The sequence below is a fragment of the Alexandromys fortis genome, unplaced genomic scaffold, assembly GCF_014885135.2.
Source record: "Alexandromys fortis isolate MF-2015 unplaced genomic scaffold, M_Fortis_MF-2015_v1.1 scaffold_55, whole genome shotgun sequence".
In the NCBI taxonomy this organism is placed as follows: Eukaryota; Metazoa; Chordata; class Mammalia; order Rodentia; family Cricetidae; genus Alexandromys; species Alexandromys fortis.
The window spans coordinates 1,254,369-1,276,521 of record NW_026067936.1 but is presented as its reverse complement, the minus strand read 5'-3'; the positions used below and the strand labels follow the sequence as shown (position 1 = coordinate 1,276,521).

General features: G+C 41.9%; 1 protein-coding gene across 2 annotated transcripts in view; it reads right to left on the bottom strand.

Moving 5' to 3' along the window:
- Window positions 1-22,153, bottom strand: part of Zmat4 (zinc finger matrin-type 4) — a 344,011-nt gene that overhangs the window by 92,370 nt on the left and 229,488 nt on the right. For both annotated transcript variants that reach the window (XM_050146665.1, XM_050146664.1), the window contains exon 5: window positions 17,357-17,584. In XM_050146665.1, the coding sequence (XP_050002622.1) occupies window positions 17,357-17,584 (228 nt within the window). The remainder of the gene's footprint in view (window positions 1-17,356; window positions 17,585-22,153) is intronic.

Below are 22,153 nucleotides of genomic sequence, written 5' to 3'. Positions count from 1 at the left end.
GGTATTTTGCTACATATAAAAAATCCCATGGAACTGTCTCCTCTCTTCTCCTCCCCTCCCCTTCCCTCTCCCTCACTAGCCCATCTCTCGGCAAATGAATGGATTCTACAATGTTCCAAGATATATTTATATAAAACTTAATTATATTTCTATTCCTTGATAATGAAAACTTCAAACCAAAATTGAGGGGAAAACCATTTTAATTTTATCAAAACATATCTTATTAGGAATAAATCTACTGAACAAGTGAAAGAGTTGAACACTAATTACCATAGACGTAAATGAAAAGATAGACCAACAGGATGGCCCAGTGGGTAAAGGCGCTTGCCACATATGCCTGGTGAGCTAAGTTGGATCTCTAGAACCACACAGACATGGAAAGACAGAATTAACTGCAGGAGCTAGCTGTCCTCTGACCTCTGCACTTATTCCATGGTTATGTGAAGCAGGAGTGATAAAAACTCAGAGAAATTGGGCTTCATCCTGAAGATCTGAAAAGCAAAGCAGCTCTTACCTCTACCTCAGTCTGAAATGGCGATCTTGCTTCCAGAACTCTCGGAATGAGACTGTGTCTGAGTGCTGTCTCCTCCCATTTTTTAACCCACTCTAGGGCTGGGATTAAAGGCTTGCATCCCTGGGATTAAAGGCATGCCTGGTTTCCATGGCAACTGTGTGGCTACTGGGATTAAAGGTGTGTGTTACACTCCCTGGACTGTAAGGCTGACCGGTGGGGCTGTTTTACTCTCTTCAGGTAAGCTTTATTTATTAAAACACAAATGAAATGTCACTACATTTGGTGTGTACCCTGCGTCATGTATGTAGACATATAAACACAATAAATGTAACATTTAAAAATACCACTGAAAGAAAAATCCAAGCGAAGGAAATACTATCTTTTATTTATCAAATACTTTCTGTAAAATTGATTCACAACTTTTTCTTTTTGCTTTTGGGTTTGTTGTTGATGTTGCTTCAAACAGTTTTTTTATGTGTAATCACTCACTTGCTTTGTAGACCAGGCTGGCCTCGAACTCACAGAGATCCACCTGCCTCTGCCTCCCCAGTGCTGGGATTAAAGGCACATGCCTCAATTAACTAACTAGAGTAATGCACATCTTTAGCATGAAAATATTATAACATTCTAGTCGTCAGCCTTGCATAAACTGACAAGATGGTGTTAAAACATAGACCTCTAGGCCGGGCGGTGGTGGCGCACGCCTTTAATCCCAGCACTTGGGAGGCAGAGGCAGGCGGATCTCTGTGAGTTCGAGGCCAGCCTGGTCTACAGAGGGAGTTCCAGGACAGTCTCCAAAAGCCACAGAGAAACCCTGTCTCAAAAACAAAAAACAAAAAAACAAAACAAAACAAAAAAAAAACCATAGACCTCTAGAAGAAATTCCAAACGGCCAAGATCATACTGGAAAAGCAGAACAAACTCGGAAGACTGGCATTTTCCGATTTCAGAATTTTACTGAAAAGCTACAGTCTGTGTGGTACTTGGATGAAAGCGCACACGCAGATCAATGGACTGGAGCTGGTGATTCAGAGTAGTGTCACAGGTGTGTGGAGACTTCATTTCCAGCAAGGATGGCAACAACTTCCTATGCGGAAATAGTCTGTTCGACAAACAGTAGCAGGTACAAGAATGAAATTACACTCTTCCCACACGTGCTAAGTCATAAAAATATTTCAGAATGGATCAAATATCAATGTAAGAGGGAACGTTATAAAGCAACTGGAAAATAACTGGCGTACATGGTTGAGACAACATAAGGCAATGCTTCTGCAGACATGAAACAAAAATGAGTCAAACATTTAGAACTGGAACCTAATCAAACTGAATCTTCCTGCTTCATAGGATAGAAAGTGTTAAGGCACTGAAAACAGTCGACAGAGCAGAAGGACGACCGCAAAGCAGCTGACAGGAGACCGTGATACCGGGACGTAGTGGGAACTGAGTTCAAGGCTGAGTGAGAAATCTGTCTGTCTGTACTCTGCTGCAGTAACCACAACAGCCAGGAAACAGACGTGGCTTCAAGGCCCACCCATAGATGAGTGGAGAACGGTAATGTGGTATGTACGCAAGATAACATTTGATTGGTCCAGTTGCAAAGAAATAAGAAATCTGAAGGAAAATGGATGAAACTGAAAAGCATTATTTTACAAAAGTGATTCCAACTCAAGCATCATGTGTTCTCTCTATATGCAGAGTCTAGCCTATAAGACCTACACTTACAGAGTAAAAATGCCCATATTACACCTTTATTCTGGAACACTATTCTCATTAGTTAACTGCTTATTTATTACCTTTTTGATATTTTAAATAGACTCACTTGCTACTGGAATTTTTTTAAATAACAAAACATTGGCTTTGATTTACATTGTGTGTGCCCTCTTATAAATGTTCAGTCTTTTTCTATGACTGCTTTCTAGATCCCCTCTCTGTCCTTCAGAAGTTAAGACAGAGATGTGTGGGATCATGTGTATGTGTGTGCACACATGTGTGCACCTGTGCATTGTGTACATGAACATGTATGCACTTGCATTGTGTGCGAGTGTCTGTATGTGCATTCCTGTATGTGTGCATGTGTGCATGCCTGTGTGCACTTGTGTGCATATATATGTATATTGTGTACATGTATGTGTGCATGTCTGTGCATACACACTCTTTTACTTTCCTCAGTTCTCATAGTTTCTCAAACATGCCTGTTTCTTTCACTTCTGGATAGTATGACCCCCATAATGGGTATTTTTAAAAAATAATCTCTAAATTTAGGGCCTTTTTTTTTTTCTTTCTTCAACCCAGTTTATATTATAAATTTTCTTATGATTTTTAACTTTTATTTTTCACATCCAAAAGTTCCATGCGGCTCATTTTTGCTTTACTCTGTGTGTGTGTTGCAACCAGAATGGGGTGACTGGGAGCCAAGAAAAGACAGACCCACATGAAGAATAGCTGAGACTGGGCAGGCACTCCACCCAGTTCTTGCAGCTGTACAAGGAGGCATGCCAGCTAACCTCTGTAGAGAGGTCTCTATAGAGGAGCAGCTCTAACCAGCCAGGAGGAGGAAATCATGGTGGACACTGTCTACAAACATTGTCCCATCAATCTCAGAGTAGGGAGAGACCTTGCCATCCCCCGATCTGAGGCACAGGGGTTCAAGGCATGGCTGTGCTCATGAATACACATTTGCTCATGGTTTCATCTGTGTTCTCTGTCTGTCTCTGTCCCACTCTCTCTGTCTGTGTGTGTCTGTCTGTCTGCCTGCCTGTCTATCTGTGCATTGCTGAGAACCGAATTCTCGCTGTTACAGGCTGGTAAATACTCTGCCACTAAACAACACTCCCAGCTTTCCTGATTAATATTCTATTTCATAACTCATAAGAACATTTTATTTTATATCCTCGAGTATAAACAAAATAGCTACTTTTCTGAACCATATCAATATTTGTCTCCTTTGTCTTGAGTACTAATCATATTTTCAATTTTCTGTGTGATCATTTTTATTAATTTAGAGTTATATCTGGGTATAGCGAATAAAACATTGTGCAAACTCTATATGCACTCTATATATATTCCTCCAGTGTATTTCCTTTAAAGCCGGCAGTGAACTTAGATGAACCCAAACCAAATCCTCTGTACTGTGATGAGGGTGGAGGATATGTGGGAGAGAAAGACAGTAGCTGAAGTCCCTGCTCAGTACAAGGAGGCTTAGCAGGGCTGTTTGATGACGACCTTTTGGACGTGTCATTCCATGTCAGGGTCAAGTACAGCAGAGGACACATAAAATAAGCTGGGGGCTCCCTCCGAATCTTGAGTTTTCCCTGACACGAATTTTCCTTTCATATTTCAATGCCGTGGTTCCCTCAGACCTCTTTATACCAAATATTCCTCTTGGGTTTTCTTGCCTTCTGTATTTTTCTTTTCATTTTTTAAATAGAAATTCAGCCTTTATCTTAATGAATACACTGCCTGATGCAGCTAGCACCTCGGAGCTCTTATCAGAGTTTCAGGCTGACTGCTTGGTGCTAATGGATTAATCCTGAGAGGCAAAGAAAGCATAGACATTATGAAATACTCAATGTTGATTCCCAATTGTTCATTTCCCTCCAGTTCTGCCCGTTTGGGGATTACTCTTCACTGCCTTTGTAGCTGATCTTTTACTTTGTCCAGAGCCTATGGATACTGCTGGCAGGAGGGTGCATTCGGTAGGAGTTCTCCCACTATTAGTAGACACCAACCCTATGACTGAGCAACAAGAGTGAACTCCATGCACATGGTGAACACACTCAGAGATAACGAGAGACAGGAATAATACGTGACCCATACTGGTATGAAGGTACATGTGCATGGGCAGTGGGTGGTCCAGGCCACTGACTACCAGTGTTACTGAAGAATGTTTCCACCTGGGGCCTAAAGACCGATGGGTTACAGGGCGTGTGCCAAACACAGGAAGACAGGAGCAGAATAGAAAGAGGACAGAGCAAGAGGGAGGGAGTCTGATGTGGGAGTCCCCTCTGTGTGCTGTGATTACGATTAATGAATAAAGAAACTGCTTTGGACCCATAGCAGGGAAGGACTTAGGTAGGCAGGGAAAGTGAGGCTGGGAGAGAAAGAAGGGCGGAGTCAGAGAGACACCAGGTAGCCCCACAGGAGACAGACACCGGAACTTCACCTGGTAAGCCACACCCACGTGGTGATATACAGATTAATAGAAATGGGTTAAATTAATATAAGAGTTAGCCAATAAGATTCTAGAGCTAAAGGGCCAAGCAGTGATTTAATTAATACAGTTTCTGTGTGATTATGTTGGGTCTAAGCTAGCCGGGTGGCTGGGAACCAACAAGCAGAGCCCTCCTCCAATAGGAATCTGTGTGTATTGACTTGTTAGGATTGAAGGAAGACCTAGGGGATTATGGGAATATAATAAAAGAATTGCTTGCATTCTGGCTTGTATGGGACTACATGTTGAGACATAGTTTGCATAGACTCAAGACAAATAATAGTACAAGGTTATCTGCCATGCTTGTATGCTTAGGTTGCTCCTGGAATTGTAGAAAACACAGAGAGAAGGCAAATAAAATTTCTTGAATGGGCCTGAGATAGGGTCGATTTATGAGAATAAAGCCAGGAGAGTCAAAAATCCTATTTTGGAAGAGCAATTACCAAGAACATGAACTCATAATAAATTATCTAGACCATCCTAAATGGGAAAACTGCTGGAAGGCACCCCTTGCTGACCAAGTCCTCCTACGACTTCAGTATAGACAGGAAGCCAAGGCCCAGAGGGGTAAACCGTCTCCTCTGCCACTACTGTTTGGTCATAGAGACAGGACGGAAACCCAGACCAGGCCTCTGAGCACACCCGTTTGAACTTCATTCCTTCACCAGTACTTTGTGAACGCAAAGCCCCCAAGATGACAGATGCCTTTCTTCCAGGAAGGACTGCATGAGACATCAAGGTTCTTACAACGCGTCACTGCTCGCCAGCTCATCCCGACTCATTTAGTCGCTTGCCAGCTGGGGACTGTAAGAAGCTGTGCTCCCACCTCGCTGGGCCATTAGCTATTTCAGTCAGTTACCATTGTTTGTCATCATCTATAAAAATAGACTCCAAATTGGAGTTACTGCAAATCTCTGTTCATCGCTCAGGTCTACAGAAGAACTCTGGTGATGCAGGCTTCTCAGTCACCTCCCAAAGACCTACTGTGGCAAATATGCTTTCTACTGCCATGACACCAGAGCCTTTTACATGTCTAGAGAAAAAAAATCTCGTTTTGCTGATGTAAATTTTTAAGTAAAACCAGATTTTTCTAGGCTCCCTGAAGAAGTTTTTCCATTTCTTACACAGGCAAGTCATAGGGGATCTGAAACATTATTGAAATCGTATTAACATGCGTGCATTGGCTGCTTAGGGGTTGGCAGAGCTCAAAGACCATGCCTAGAACCCGAGGACATCTTCAGGGCTGAGCAGGGTCAACAGCACAATGACCGCTGGAAAAGCAGGTGGTGAAGGAACAATGATCATTCTCTCAGGTGAGTCCTAACAATGAAAATATGGTGTAGGCTTTCTCTGTGTTTTAGGCAGCACTTTTAGTCCTGGGCATAGAGCCACACAGAAGTTCCAAGCACAAGTCTGTATACTTCTCTCTCAACTACGAAATCACTGCTCTGAAGGGGAAACTTCATGGAATGCTAATTACCAGTAGCAGAATATATTTAATAAAATAGATGTAGATGGAGAAATGATAATCAAATATACATTTTACTCTCTCTTTCTCCTTTTCTTCCCTTCCCTTTCCTTTTTTCTTACTTTTTTTTCCCTTTCCTTTCCCCTTTCTTCCTTTCTCTTTCCCTCCCTCCCAGATCTGTTTCTTGACATGAGTAAAGATATTAGAGGTCTTTGGGTACCATCTTCAGAGATGTGAGTTTTGAGAGCACTTACCACAAAATGTCACTTGCCACTTTTGGACTTATTGTGAGAGAAAGAACGTCTTCTTTACCATCCAGGACAATGTCATCTTTATGCTCTGGGGTGTGTTCTGGTATCTTTCACATGGTAAGTGTTCATTAAACATTAGCCAAAATAACATAGACAACAAGCATCTCAATGGGTATGTGGTACTGTGAACAAATCTTATGTTTATTTCTTATACCACAATCAATGCTATCAGATCTCATGCACCAGGTCCAGCTGCAGAAAATTCCCCATAAAGGATGCTTGAGATTACTTTTATTTCCGTTAATGTAAAGTTACAATTCTATAAACAAAATAGCTTCCCATTTGTTAAAGGACAGGTTTATCTTGGTTTTAATGCTGCTGTGTCTCTTATTTTCTCAAAAAAAAAAAAAAAAAAAGTGTGTCACCGACATCCACAACAACTTAAGAGCCAACATGACAGATCTGTCCTCCCACAACCTTAGGAAAATATTGTACAGAGCTTCTGTAAAATGCTCATCCTAGCTCTTAACCTTAAAACAAACAGTGGGGGAACCTCCAAGTAGAGGCCTTGGCGCTCTGAGTAAGAGAACAACTGTCCAGCAGCCCTAACGTCACATCTTCAGCTTCCTCCATGCGGCCCTAGTGGACCCCTAACAGAAGTGACAGAAGTCACTTGGGTGGACGGAGGCACATGTGGGGTTAATTTTCTTATTCAACATCTCAGAGTAAAGATGATGGTTTCCAGATCAATTCACGGCTGTTTAAAATGCAACAGCCACGTCTGAAATTAGGAATCTAGTAGTTTCCAGTTCCTGTTTAATTAGTTTGTGTGCAGCACTTACACGGCAGCAGATTCCATTTTAAAATCCGTGCTCATCTTTGTCGGGGATATAGTCAAGGAAGATGCAGGCTTAACCAGGTTCTTTTAGACAGCAATTCATTTATTAGCATCATTAGGAAAAATCATGGGCAAAACCCGCCCCAGATGAGAAAGGCATTGGCCTACAGGGTGTAAACAGGCCGCTGTGAACGTTCATCAAGTTGATTTCTTGTTGGATTTGAGGCTGAACAGAAATATAAGTCATTTCTCATATTCCTCATTAGATCTGTTTTGCTTTGTTTTTTTTGTTTTTGTTGTTGATTTTTTTCTGTTAGCGTTCCCAAGGCCGAGAGTTTCCTTCTCCAGTTCTTGGAGAATCCAACTCCCAGCCCATTTTCATGCAGGTGGTACCCAGAGCAACACATCTTCTCCCTCCGGCCGCTCCACCTCAGCATCCCTCAGGCCTCATCAGAGGTACAGATCCACCTGATCTCAGTTTCCTGGCTTTTGGGGTCTCCTCACCCAATTCCAGCAAGCTTTCTGCTCCCAGGCAGTGCTAATGTATAAACCATCCCAGCCATCATGTGACTTAGGGCACGCCAGTTGTGGCAGAAAGGGTTCAGCTTTGCCAAAACAACTTCTCATGGCTCTAAGCTGTCTTTCCAGCTTGATTTTATCCAGACAGCCAGTATGTCTGAATTCCTAATAATGTTCTACTCTACCCATTCTTCCCAGCCCTTCACTCATGTTCATCTGCTTGAACACCCTAGTCACCAATGTCCATACTTGCTGGTGCCCATTTCAAGTTATAGTAATCATTTTCTCTTTTTGAAATTCTAAAATCACGATGATTAAAGGGCTTTTAAACTCTTTTTTTGTTTATCTAGTGTTTTGTTTCAGTAAAGGTGTCATTTTTCTCTACTTCCTTGTTCGACACTTTAAAACCTCTCAGATTAAATAATGAGTCATAAATAATTTAGTGTTCCCTTATAACTTTAGGAACAATTCCTTTCCCATATCAGGGACTTAGCAAGTTTGAACAAATGAATGAATGAAAATAGTCTCTTCTACATCATAATATTTCCCTACCTCATTCCCACCAACAATTGTGAGAGGATCTGAGACATTTAAACAGCTAAATTGTCTAACCCAGTAATGTGGGCTCTGAAGATGGGAGGAAGCCGGCACGCCGCAGCTAAGGTGTCAAAACACATTAAAAATAATAACGCAAAAATAACCAGGTGTAATCTAAGCTAAGTATTTTCCTTAGCACTTCTACCATCCAATTTAGCATTGTGTTCTATAATTATCGTATCTGCTTAGAGGTCCTATTTTCTGCTGATGCTTAACTAGTTAAACTGCACACCGCTGTCACAGGCTGGAAATACCAGGATAAGGGAGAAACCGCCGTATTTGCTGTAATTGATTAAACATAACAAAAATGCACCTTCGTTGACACAGTAATTTTTGTTAAATATGTGGTACTAGTAACCTTTAAAGTATCCACTCAAGAACCATGGTTCCGACTGCATGCGAGAATCAAGGATGCGGAGTGTGGCTTTTCTGTTAGAGAGCATGGGAGAGGCCAGTCATGGAGGGCGTCTATCAACAGTATATGACTCTAGACACCGTGGATAATAAAAAGGGGACCATGCGGCCTTTGTTGTCACAACTCCAAGGCTGGGTTAAATGGGGCCAGATTGCTAGTCCCTAAGGCCCAGTATGGGATAGTCAGTCTTCAGAAGACTATGAGAACAGCAATGTGGCATGGCAGGTTAAGGTCCTAGGACAGTGTTTCTCAACCCATGGTTGCAACCTCACTTGGAGTTGTGTGACCCTTTCACAGGAGTTCATCTGAGACCATACTGCATATCAGATATTTACAATATAATTTATAACAGTAACAAAATTACAGCTAGGAAGTAACAATGAAAATAATTTTATGGCTGGGGTCACCACAACGTGAGGGACTAGATTAAAAGGTCGCAGCATTAAGAAGGTTGAAAACCACTACCCTCGGGCTAGGATTGTATAGTTCAGTGGCCAACTGTTTGCCTGTGACTTGCCTACTATGAGCAAAACCTTGGGTTCTGTCCTCAGCCATGGAAAAATGTCAAAGTAAATCATGACCCAACTCACCCGACAAATCCTGTTGAATTTCCATGTCTGTTTTCCATTCCTGTAACACATATCTGAGCTAATTAACTTCAAGAGGAGAAGAAGCTTTTGGATGTGTTAGTTAACGACCTGATGGACCGTTGCTAAGGACCTGTGTAGTAGTATATAGTGCCTGAGTAAAACTGTGTCATGACGAAGACGCCAATAAAAGAGGAGAAGAGAGAGCCCACTGAAGACACCTTTCAGTGATCCAGAGACCACCTGCTAGGCTCCACCACTTAAAGATTCCTGAACAGTCTCCAACATATACTTTTGGGGGAAAATTTTGGATACAAAACCACTCAGTTTTTTCTGATTTGTTTTCTTTACTGTTAATCCCTAGAACCCTCAAACTTCTTCATATAGTAGCTCAGGTGGTTGTAATTTCTCAATGGAAATTTTAATTAGGCAAAAAAAAAAAAACCCAAAACTCTTTCCAACGTATATCCCTGCCTGTAATTTCTCTCTCTTGTAACAGCCTCAGGCTGCTTTCTGTAGTGAGACATTGCTGAGACACAAATCTCAACATGCAATGTCCTGCTAAGAATTTTAAGCCAGGGCTTCATTATCTACAGATAGAACACAGGCATTCACCTGTCATTTATCTGAGTCCCTTTTGCTCCACCCTCTGCTCCTGGCACTGTCGAAAGTTGCTGTGCACCTCCACCATCCAACAAGCCCCACAATGGACTTCTACAGTGCCAGTCCTCAGCTGTGGCCCCGTCCCCATATGCAGTGCGGCTGCTCAGGCATTCTCGCAAGCTTGCTCTCAAAGGATCGGACTTTCACAGCTCTGTCCCTACTGACACTCTTGCTCCCTTCTTTAACAATTTGGCTCTTTTTATAACTCAGATGAGACATTTGGGTCAGTCACCCAAATCCCCTGTTCTAAGATGAAAACTAGGAAATGACTCTCTGGTCTAATTTCCCACGAATAAACTGTTCCCAACACCAATGGCACATGCCTGCTTAACACTGTGGCTGCTCCACCATGATGGGCCTAAGCTCAGTTTTTAGGGAATTCTGATCTCAGACCCACTAGCAATGGTCAGCACTAATAAAGAAATCCCAGGCAGTTGGTATTACCTTTCAGTACTAAATGAACTCTAGGGATCTTTGCTGTAGTCCTGTCAATCACAGACCAGTGCCCGATCTCTAATGGAAATGCTGATGCTCCCAAAGGTCTGCTATTTGGCTACATAGCTTTGAACAATGGAAGCAGGTGAGGGTTGTCTTCATGGGGATGATAAGAGCAGAATGATGATAAGAGGCTGGACAGAATGCACAAGGAGCCAGGATAGGGAGGCGTCCATCCCTTAACCAGACGGGAGGTTCAGCGCTTGGACTCACATGCAATGCCACACAAACATCTACCATGGTATCACAGCCTATGAAAATGTACTAACTGTGGCCACTGTTGTCCCCAAGCTCACTCCCTGCTCATCATCAGCCTTTGGCTTACTGACACTATCTGGAATCCTTGAGCATGCCTCCTGCTTTCTCCTCTAACAACCCTGTGATCTCCCTGGGGCTGCTCTGACCTTTAGGTTGGAGTTCAAGAACTACAGCAGTTTCACCAGACTGTCACTAACCTGCTTCAGGAAGTCCAGCCCCCATCTCAACGTCCTTTGGCCGTTTTTATTGTCCCTTTAGCACCTGTCACAGGCTAACCGTGTTTATTTCTTATCATCTGGCAAACCGGGAGTCTTCTCTGGCTCTCTCAAGTATGTTCATCCTTGTGCGTCTGTGGAAGATGCTCAGAAAAACCAGTGGAAAGAATGGGGCAATGGATGAATAAGTCAATCAGTGCATCAGAGCTGAAATACAGAACAGTATCTCTAGCCACCCAATCAGGTCCTCTATTCCTATAAAATCATGTGGGGACAGGTGGCCCATGGCCCGGCTAGGCTACATGATCTCCAAAGCACTGGAATTCTCCTTGCAGAAGTCAGCTGTCAACTTTCTCTGACTCTCTGTGACAGGTGTCCAGTGTGCTGAAACTTTCTGCTAGCCTTTGGAAGGTGAATTTTGGTCTCCACACCACTTGGATACAGCTAGACTTAGTCATACCATGAGATTCTTCAAATTTTTAAATGCTACTTTATCATTAGAATATAGCCATATATAATCAATGACCTTTACTTGAGCCCCATGAGCAGAGACCAATTTTCAATACCCTAAACTACTTCTTGCTGCTGCACTACGGTTACCACTGGCTTTCTAACTCACCACTTCTAATCGTTCTCCCAGGGTCAAATGAATTATCTCCATCTTCCAGCCCATCCTAGCTGCAGCTAACAGCAACATGGACTCCAATTCTGCTACAATATCAGGAGAAAGCACAATTCAGGACCACAGGGAAGTCGCTCCCATATTCATCCATGGTGTGGTGAGTTGAAAAGAAATGACCCCCAAAGGGAATGGCACTAATAGGGGGTATGGCCTTGTTACAGGAGGTGTGGTCTTGCTGGAGGAAGTGTGTTGTTATGGGAGTGGGTTTGAGGTCTCCTATGCTTGGCTATAGTCATTGAGACAGACCACTTCTTGTTGCCTGCCTAAGACAATAGACTCTCAGATACTTTTCCAGTACCATGTCTGCCTGCACATTGCCATGTCCCACCATGATCATAATGGACTGAACCTTTGTACAGTAAGCCACCCAATTAAATGTTTTCCTTTATAATAGTTGCCGTGGTCATGGTGTCTCTTCACAGCAATAAAAACCCTAAGACACATGGTAAATGTGGAAGATGATGAATATCCCTTGGGTTTAGTTGTAAAGCACTGGGCTCCTAGATAATGTTTACCTTACCTCATCTTGAACATTATTTCATTCATTCCCCTAGAGCATCCTTCCTTTCCTCGGTTTTGGAGAAGATCTATTGTCCAGATGCCTGAGCACAGCTACCAAAGCTAACAAAAGGCAAAGAAGCAGCAAGGGCTAAATATGCTAAGTCACCCACCTCCTGGGGTTCCTGCAAAGACCAAGTCAAGATTAAAGCAGAACAGAAGTAAGTAGATCCAAGTCACTACACTATCTCACAGCAGAAATAATTCAAAAAGTGAAAATCTCTCATTTTCTACTTATTTTGAGATAAATCTGCTCCTCCTGACTCACCTCCCACTTCTGGGATGTGAAGTCCTACTTGAGTTGCTTTCTCCCCTTGAAATCAATCTCCAATACAGCCAATCCAGACAGCAGATACAATTACATAGAGTGAGACTCTAACAGCCCCGCACAGCCCTGAACCTCTCGAGCCCTCACCTCCATGAAGAGTGACTATGATTTCTTTGCATTTCTATATTTCTTCCAGTTTACATAGAGTCATAAATGCCATATGAAAACTTACTCATTAAAAGTATACCATACTTTTGTCAAGAATTTGCTTCTGGAAAACTGAGTTAATTATGCTTATTATATAACTGAGGTCTAAGCAAGGTTTAAAAATGTTTTTAAGACTATCTAAGCTGCTCAGCCTCAACCTTCTAAACTGAAGAGGGAATTGTTCATGGTTCTAGTGCTGAGTCACAGAGATGAGTACACCTGAAAAGAGGAGGTGCTGAGTCACGGAGATAGGTGCATCTGTAGCAGGATGTGCTGAGTCATGGAGATGGGTGCACCTGCAAACAGGAGGTGCTGAGTCATGGATAAGGGTGCACCTGCTATCAGGGGCTTAGAACTATACTCTAGAGACAACTCAGAAGAGAAAAGCCCATTTACAGCTCTAGACTTCAGAGCTCGCTCTGTAAAAAGAAAGGGCATGTATAATTCAATGATATTTAATGTGACTTACAGTGCTATTACTCTTTTGACTTAGAAGCATTATTAAATTTTCAAATGCGCTCGAAAGCTGTGTGGTGTCTTCAGACAGAATTACAGCAGAAGAACCTAGAGTCCTCTAAAACAACAAATAAACCTGGGCTTAGTCTCATTCTGGAGCTTTTAAAGGAATTATTAAATGTATAAAATGAATATTCTATACACAAATAGTCATAGTCTCGGAATTTACGTTGCCACAATTTCTGAATAAGAAAGTGCCTTCTATAGGTGTTTTATGCTAACACAAAGAAATTAAACCATAAAGAAAAAGTCTAGGGTACTTTCCAGCCATTCAATTTCATAATTCTATACTCTGATAGCTGTTTTTACAGAAGACTTTCTGTTCAGGAAGAAGACAGGCTTTCCTTGCTAAATTATAATTCAGATGTAGAGAAGTTATCACTTGTTCTCTTGAAAAAAAAAATGACACCAGAGTTGATATTTGTCTGTACATGTTAACTAATATTTAGGCCAATCCTACTTCTAATGCTTTGGTAGTCTATAGGAAATTGGCTTTTAAATTTACCTGTTAGTTGAGGCCACCAAAAAGTTAGAACAACATGGTTCTATAGTTTCTAGTGAAAATGTACAATGAACACCAAACACAGTAGAAAGTGCGCATTATTTGTACTGTTAGGTTATATGAAAATAACAGGTAGGAAATTATGTGTAAATCACACGGATTGAAGTCAATGTACAAAAGTCTCTACATATTATCAGCAACAACATTAAATGACATTAATAATATGTACTTTGTAATAGGTTAAACACCACCAAATATTCAGCATGAATTCAATAAATGATGCACAAAGTGTTTGCCTTGGCTCTAAAGCACCATTTACAAACTTGAAAGTCAGAAGCATAGAGAAAGTGTTCACAGATCACATGACTCTATGCTTTGAATAATTTACTTCCCCCACACTGATCTGCAGATAATTGAATCTCTCTCAACAGTCCAGATAATGTTCTACCTACAGATTGAAAAGCTGCTTCTGAAATTCAAACAGAGTACAAAGGAGTTAGAATAGCCACACTATCTTCAAGCTGGAGACCATGTAGTCCCTAACTTCAGGATGTATCCAATGTTAAACAATCAGTACAGTGTATCAGACCATGAGGTTCCCTGGGGACAACAGTTGTACAGAAATACACACACAAATGGATTTTCCTCTTTAAGGAAGATCTTACTTATTATTATTTATATGACTATGTGTTTTGCCAGTACCATGTGTGCACAATACTTTCAGAGGCCAGAAGAGGGCACCGAACATTTGAAACTGGAGTTACAGAGATTATGAGCTACCATGTAGATGCTAGGACCAAACTCTAGTACTTTGCAAGATCAGTGAGCGCTCTCAACTGGTAAGTCATCTCTCCAACCCCATAAACAGATTTTTGATAAAATAACTCAAGACAATTTGGGAATGGAAATTAAATATTTAACATATTTTTCGTAATTGCTGTGCAAGTGAATGGAAACAAAATGAATGTCAGCCCCCTACCTCAAACTAAACAAAAAGTTAACTTGAGACATATCATAATATGAAACATAATTGCTAAAACTATGGAGCTTGTAGAAGGAAAGTCAAGAACATCTTTGGTCACAGGTATAAACAATGATTATGGATGAGTGTGTGCATGTTCACATTCATGTGTGGGGTACATGTGGGGGTCAGAGGACTAGGGCTAACCAGGAACATCCACAGGCATATCTCATGATATTTAAAAAAGTCACATACGATCACAGGAGTATGAATCATACCAGTACTTGCATTGTCAAAACTCTTTTAAAAATGTCACATCTGTTCATTTAAGTGTATGCAAAATATACATAATTTTTAAAATGGGAAGAATCATAAAGAATGTCTTATGAAAATTATTCATTTCATGACACTGCAAAAATGAGGCATGCCCAATTGTGTGCCAGGTTTGTTTGTCTATTGGTTTGGTTTTGGTTCTGGTTGGCCTTTTCTTGTTCATTCAGCAATTATTGAGTAGTGCTACATGCCTTCCTCTATTCTAGACATTTTGAACTATCATATCAATGAGAAAAACTAACCAAAGACTCAGATTCAAGCTAACTATCGGTATGGAGAACAGGAGGAAATATTTAAAAGACAGGAGGAATACCATGATAATCAATAACTAATGTAATATTTCAAACGATGAACATTCCTGGTGCCATTTTTCTAAGTTATAATATGCCTGACACATTTTGCCTTATTAATTGACCATGTTTTAAGGGTATGTCAGAAATAGCATATACACTTAAATCTTTTAAAATATGCCAAATTCCCAAGGTTGCTTTATTCCTCAACAGTCTGTAGTATTGAACATTTGCAGAAATATAGATCAAAGCATCAGCTAGTGGATCAAAAGGTGGACCCAAGGGCAGTGTTTTCTATGCTACTGAGTCACAGCAAAGTAGAGTTACCAAGACAAAGAGCATCCTTTTGTCTTCATACCCAAGTTAAGTCACTCTAGTGCAAGAGAACCTGACGCCCGAGCCATTAAGATGTGGCTGTACATAAAAGATGCAATGCAGATAATTCAAACTAGACAAGAATAATGTGCCGTAGGAATAATTCTTCTTCACATCATGGGATCTGGCACAAACAATAAATAAATCCTCATTTTTCTCTTCTAGTGCCCTGCCATGAAGGAGCCACAGAGCCGACTTGTTATTTACCATTAATAGCAACTTTGCGGGGTGGCCCTTGGCTTTGGAGCAACTTGTCCTCTGTATACAAGACAAACACTTTTTATCACCAGCAATCCCCCCAACAAAGAGCAGCCGTGCCAGTGACTCAAGATTTTCTACAATGTGAAGTTAGCTGGCATACTGAAATAGTAAGGACTGTATGGCTTTTCAGTAACTAGAAACCACACAAGAAATCAAGCAAAACACTTGCTTGTTTGGACTTAGACACTGCTCAAACATTAAGGAAGGATCAGTCTCCACTGCAGCTTTGCCGGTGCATCCTGGGCCTTGAAACTCACGAAGCAGTTTAAGAATCTTCCAGAACCATGCATTAGAAACCTGGTCTCTGTTTATGTGTTCTGCCTTTTAGGCACACACATGATTTTGCTCGCACAGCCTTCTCTCCTGCCCACACATCTAGCTCTGACTCGAATCCTTTTCCCTGGCAAAGTCTTTCTTGATAAACAGTCTTTCTCGATGAGCTTCTCACAGCATGACCTTTGATCGTACTCTCATGGTTAAGAGTCACCTAAGGTCATTTACTGTCAGAAGTATCCCCTTATTCAGGGTCCAGATTGGGGGATTAAAAGCATAGGTTCTTCTTACAGGATCCAACTGAAACCAGGTGATCTTCTCAAAATTGGTTTGTAAACCTTTGTGTTCTATAGCTTACAAATGTTATTATTGATGGTTTCCTGGCCAGTTCATAAAACCACATCTAAACCATAATGTACCAGGCTGAGGACATGGGACCACAGGACCTTTCATGGTATCATTTAGCAATGTAATATGTAGTACGAAATTTTGTTCTGTCTCTATACGGTCAATATCAAGCTGCTAATCATGTTTATGTGATTATTGAGGATAAACTATCTCGCTCAGTGCCATCAGATAGTCATGGTCCCTACGACACCAACTACAGCACTCATTGCTACTCTACACTCTGCCTCAGTAGGAACTCACAGGAGATGCTCTCCAGCATCCTAGAGAGCTCTAGTGGCAGGCGGTGGCTGCAGTGGGCCACGGGGCACATCATGGCTTCCTTTGGCTAAACGTAGTGCACACGAGTTTACATAAGCCAGCATTACTGTCCTTCAGCTTCTCTTCTACTACTCGTCCACAAAAGCATTCACCAGAGAAGGAGCTTAACGGCGAACAGAAAGGAAAGACTAGTGTTTGCACCTCTGCATCTTCGATCTGAAAATTTTGGAAATGAGTACTTAGAAACAAAGGCGGCCTTAGAAGTCAAGCTGAAGCTAGCAGCTGCTCATTTGCTTTCAGGGCCTTTCCTTTGAGAGTTCCAGGCTTTCCTTTAGCATTAAAGCCCTACAAGCCATCACTCCGCTTTCAGAAAACACAGGACTTCTGCAGAGAGCCGCGCTGGGGCAAATGATTAAGGGAGGGCCTGCCCTTACCTCTCAGCTCCCCCAGATCCAGCGATGTTCCCAGCTGCTCTAGCAAGGCAACCCGTGCTGCGTTCTTCTTGTGCTTTTTGCCATCATAATGCTGCTGGGCCATCAGAGGATTATTAAACCAGGCTGCACACAGGCCACAGTATCTGTCTGAGTCTCTCCTTTGATAGGGAGATGAGACCACAGGAGCCGTGTCCACCCGAGGGGCCTTGAGTGAATTCAGTGGTGTGGCTGTGGGAGAAAGCAACAGTATGTCAGTTCATACTTGGGCATACTTCCCTTAGGTATTGAGGAATGGGCATCCCATGCCTGTGATGGCAAGGGAATGCCAAGACTGGGAAATCACCTTTGTCAACTATCATCTTGAGCAGGGTACAAATTAAAATCTCTCAAGCACCGAGATCAAAGTTTGGATTGTTTTGTTTTGTTTAAAAAAAAAATGGAAGGGATGATCGTGATGGAGAAAAATAGTTTTCAGGTAAAATCTTGACAGAATGTTCTGTCAGTCAAGTTGAAGAACAATCAAGATGGCAAGGTTCAGAATGAGTCAACTAGTGCATATAAATAAACAGAGGCGCTGGCCAGCTGACTTGCCTGGTACCAACTGAGACGACCATGCTACATAGGCCGGGTTTTTATGGGATAGGCTATTTCAGACCACATCTGCTAACACTGGCGTTGAAAGCACAACCGTGCGCCCAGAAGACCAGAGGAGACACTCTCCTGAGCAGAAGCTGCTTATCTAAGCCAAAAGGGCACATATCACTATTTTGAGGTTGTACTCCCAGCTATTAATTTAACACATCCTATTGTGAATTTAGTTATTTCTGGCCCAGGGAAAGAATAGAACTGAACTTGAAGGAGTTTACTAATGGAAAGTAAAAATAACTTCTGTATGCTTTCAACATACAAATTGCTTCTCGCCTCAGAATGAGTGTGCCTGGAGTTACTGTCCTATTTCTCTGATGATTGACTTCAAAGACAGCGGGGGGGAGGGGATGCTATAAAGGTGAAGGATGAAGTTATAATGCATGGCACAGAACCAAATACTTAAGCTCCGAGGCCGGAACTCCTTCTCAGGCCCCCCCAAAACACCTTTCATGCTTAGTGAACCAAGAGGCCACCTCCTTGTATAAAAACAAAATGAATTGCGCTGCATCATAGAAAAAAATATTTTAATCCAAATATTTTTGAGGAAGAAAGTGGTATTCGGTCTCATTGGCTTGTTAGTCATAAGCTATTTAACAGCATCTTCCATGTGTCCCTAATCTCCATGGCAAGGATTTGTAGTTGACAAAATCAAGACAATTAGTGTGTTCTTCCAAGGAAAGGCAACAGCTTGGGAAATCAAAGACAAGTGAAAGAACCAGTTAATCAACCCCTCAAGCTCCCAAGTTTTGATTGGGGTGGGAGGGGGACCTTTAATGTCTGAGTCAAATGACTGACGCCCAAATACATAGTTGTCACGTGACACTTTCATCCACGCAGCACACTGTCGGGACAGTATCTCAGGCAGACCTTCCTCTGATCCTCAGTGCTCATCAGAGCTGTAGCTAAAATTAAACTAAACAGGCCAACGTGTGGAGGAACTCTGATACATTTAATGTTTTTTAAAAGCCTCCCTGCTGAATTTGGTCAGCTGGAACCGTACAGAAGTGAGTCTCAAATGTGGGCCATATGTCTCAGCTGCCATCTGGTATCATTCCATCATGACTTAGCAACAATAATGAAAGCCACAAACATGCAGTCAACCTGCCTATGAAACGATATCTGCCTCCTATCTCAAGGAAATCACACCTTGCTTCCCAAGTTTCCTGCATCCTTATCACTTTCTGAAGATGCACAGCTACACAGCAATGGGAAATGTTTCAAACATCTGCAGACAGATGTTTGACTCACCCTGAAGCATGATTGTTTTCCTTTGAACTGAACTCTAGAAGGGACTTTGCGGTCACTTTTGTTACTTAATGCCTGATATTCCACACCTGGGCAGAAACAGCACACAAGTAAGATATCAAATGGATAACCCCTCTAGCACACGGGGACTCTTTTACTCCCCCCAATTCCGCTGTCTAAGTGTGCAAACCTGGAAGTTTTAACTTTTGCCTGTGTCTCATCTTCCAACCGTCTTCCCATCACCAACCAGTTTCCATTGCTATAATGCCTGTGAAGGCAAACAAAGGCAGCAGCATGGGCACAGCCTTAAATCAAAGCTATATCCAGGTCGGTCAGGGCTTCAGCATTACTGGGCTGTGTGACTCCTGATTCCTGATGTCTTTGGATTCTATACAGCTGTATGGTCACCATCTCTTCTTAAGCTAACACATTGGTGGTTACAGGCTCACCAGGTGAGAATAGAACAGTCTGTAGAAATTTTTTGACAGCTCTGACTCCATGCCAAATACAGAAATTATATAGGAGGAGCACCGATTCTAAGTTTTATTAAAAATCTGTGTGTGTGCATTGATCATAACACAGTGCTTGGCCAAAGGGCACTATTCCTAGCCATTGAATACAAAGAGAAATATTGGTTATTTTTGATTGAAAAAATTCTTTTGTTAATGTATAATTTTATTTTAATTTCATACTTTTTGTATTTTCTAAATTGTAAGAAAATATACAATAAGGACTTCACCTACGCTTTTAAAAGTTAAATCCAGAAACATTAGCTACTCAAAATCAATGAGTTTATTTTTATTCAAGCTTTAGACTCATCTAAATCTTAATATCACTTTGCCCAGATTGAACCGCCAACCAAACACATCAGGATAGATGGGTCTGTGAACCAGGTTCAAAGATATTCTAACACACAACTCCACTCTAACACAGGTTCATGTTCTAATGTTTATTCAGTGCTGAGAACCACAGCCCTAAGCACTGCCATATTTTCCTTTAAAATTACCATAAAATAGCAGGCAGTGGCAGCTTTAATCCCAGCAGTCAGGAGGCAGAGACAGGTGGATCTCTGAGTTCAAGGCCAGCCTGGTCTACAGAGTGAGTTCCAGAACAGCCAGAGCTGCACAGAGAAACCCTGCCTTGAAAAATGCCCCTCTCCAAACAACCATAAAACTGTCTTAGGTCACCATGAAAAAGATGGCTTTATAACATATGCGCCAACAGTAGAAAAAATTGTCACGTTTATCATTTTATGAAAACGTAGCTCTCAAAAAAACAGTAGCCACTATCATACATCACTGCTGCTAACGTGAAACAGCACTGCTGAGTGTTTTCCGAGGAGACACTTCGGTAGTGGTTACGGGCCGTCCACGGACTCTTCGCAGGAGGACGTGGCACCTCGCTGTATTCTTTCTATAGCTACAAAGTCCCATGGGTTGCTGCTCAGTCCATAGAATGAGACCCTGACAACCTAGGATTGAGCTTGCTCTCCTCCCTCCAAACTTACCAGCGTCTCTTGGCTCTGCCACTCACGTGGTAGTTCTTAAAATCGCTTTCAGTCTTAGTAATCACATAAATGTGTGTTCGTGTCTGTGTGGACTTTTAAAGGTACATTTGTATTCACTGTCTTCTCTACAATATACCCATAATTCCTTGCTGCAGTGCAAAGATTAAAAAAAAATAAACCTAGCGAAACTTGAGTTTCTCTGCAACTCATTTATTATGAGAACTTGGCCTGATGTCATCTGATAGGATTTATAGGCTATATTCCACTTAGTGCAAAGCACAGAGAATAGATTCATACATCAGTTGTTTCCCCAGGTTCATATAGACATGCCATGTGTGTCTATCAGTGTGTGTATTGATTACTTTTTATTGACAACTTGATACGAACTAGAGTTGCTTAGAGAAAGAACCTCAATTGATGGATTGCCTCCATCAGTCTGGCCCATAGGCATGTCTGTGGGGAATTTTCTTAATTGTTAATTGATGTTGGAGGGCCAAGGCGATTGAGGGCAATGCCACCTGTAGGCAGATGGACCAGGGCTATGTAAAAAAGCTTAGCTGAGAAAGCTAAGGAGAGGAAGGCAGTGAGTAATGGTCCTTCTCGGTTTCTACTTCAAGCTCCTGCCCTGGGTTTCCTTGACAAAGAATGACAATCTGCCACCTGAACTAAACCCTTTCCTCCCCAGGTTGCTTTCTGGTGTTGGTCATGGTATTCACCACCCTGACAGAAGGTAAACTGGGGCAGCATGTGTACAAAATCCTGAAGTTTACTTGCTTATGGTTTATGTGAAGTTTCTCAGCTTCAAAACATTTTCAGACTCAAGGTTTTGGCCAGAAGGTCATGGATTTGTAACCAGTGAAAAGTAACCCAAACAGACCCCAGTTACTTGAAGAATCAAGACAGTTGGAACACAGCAACCCTCGGGACTGGAGTCACGGCCCGACGCACATTTCATGTCCCTTCTGCATGCCTTAAACCAAGTTTGTCAGGGACCAGCATCTCAACAGAAAGTTATTAGATGAGCCGTCTCGAATAACAGCCTGGAATAATGTGTTCCTTTGACTCTGTCTGTGTTTTCTGATAAAACCATCAGCTGACTTGAGGACATAAAAAGATGTTTTCAGCGTCTGCGCTGCTGTCAAAGTACCGCCTTACTCTGCATCAAGGCATGGCTTGCAGCCTGACTATGCACGGGTGCTAAGTGTAAGCAGCTGGTCGAATGCAGCCCGTGACTTCCATTGAATGACTAAAGCAACTAATTAATCAACGAATACGTAAGTGGTCATCATTATAAGCAAGTAAACTTGGGGGAAACATTTCCACTTTGATTCTAAATTGTATTGTGAAGGGCTTGAGAAACTCGGTGTTGAAATAAGCACATGATGCTGGAGGGGAGG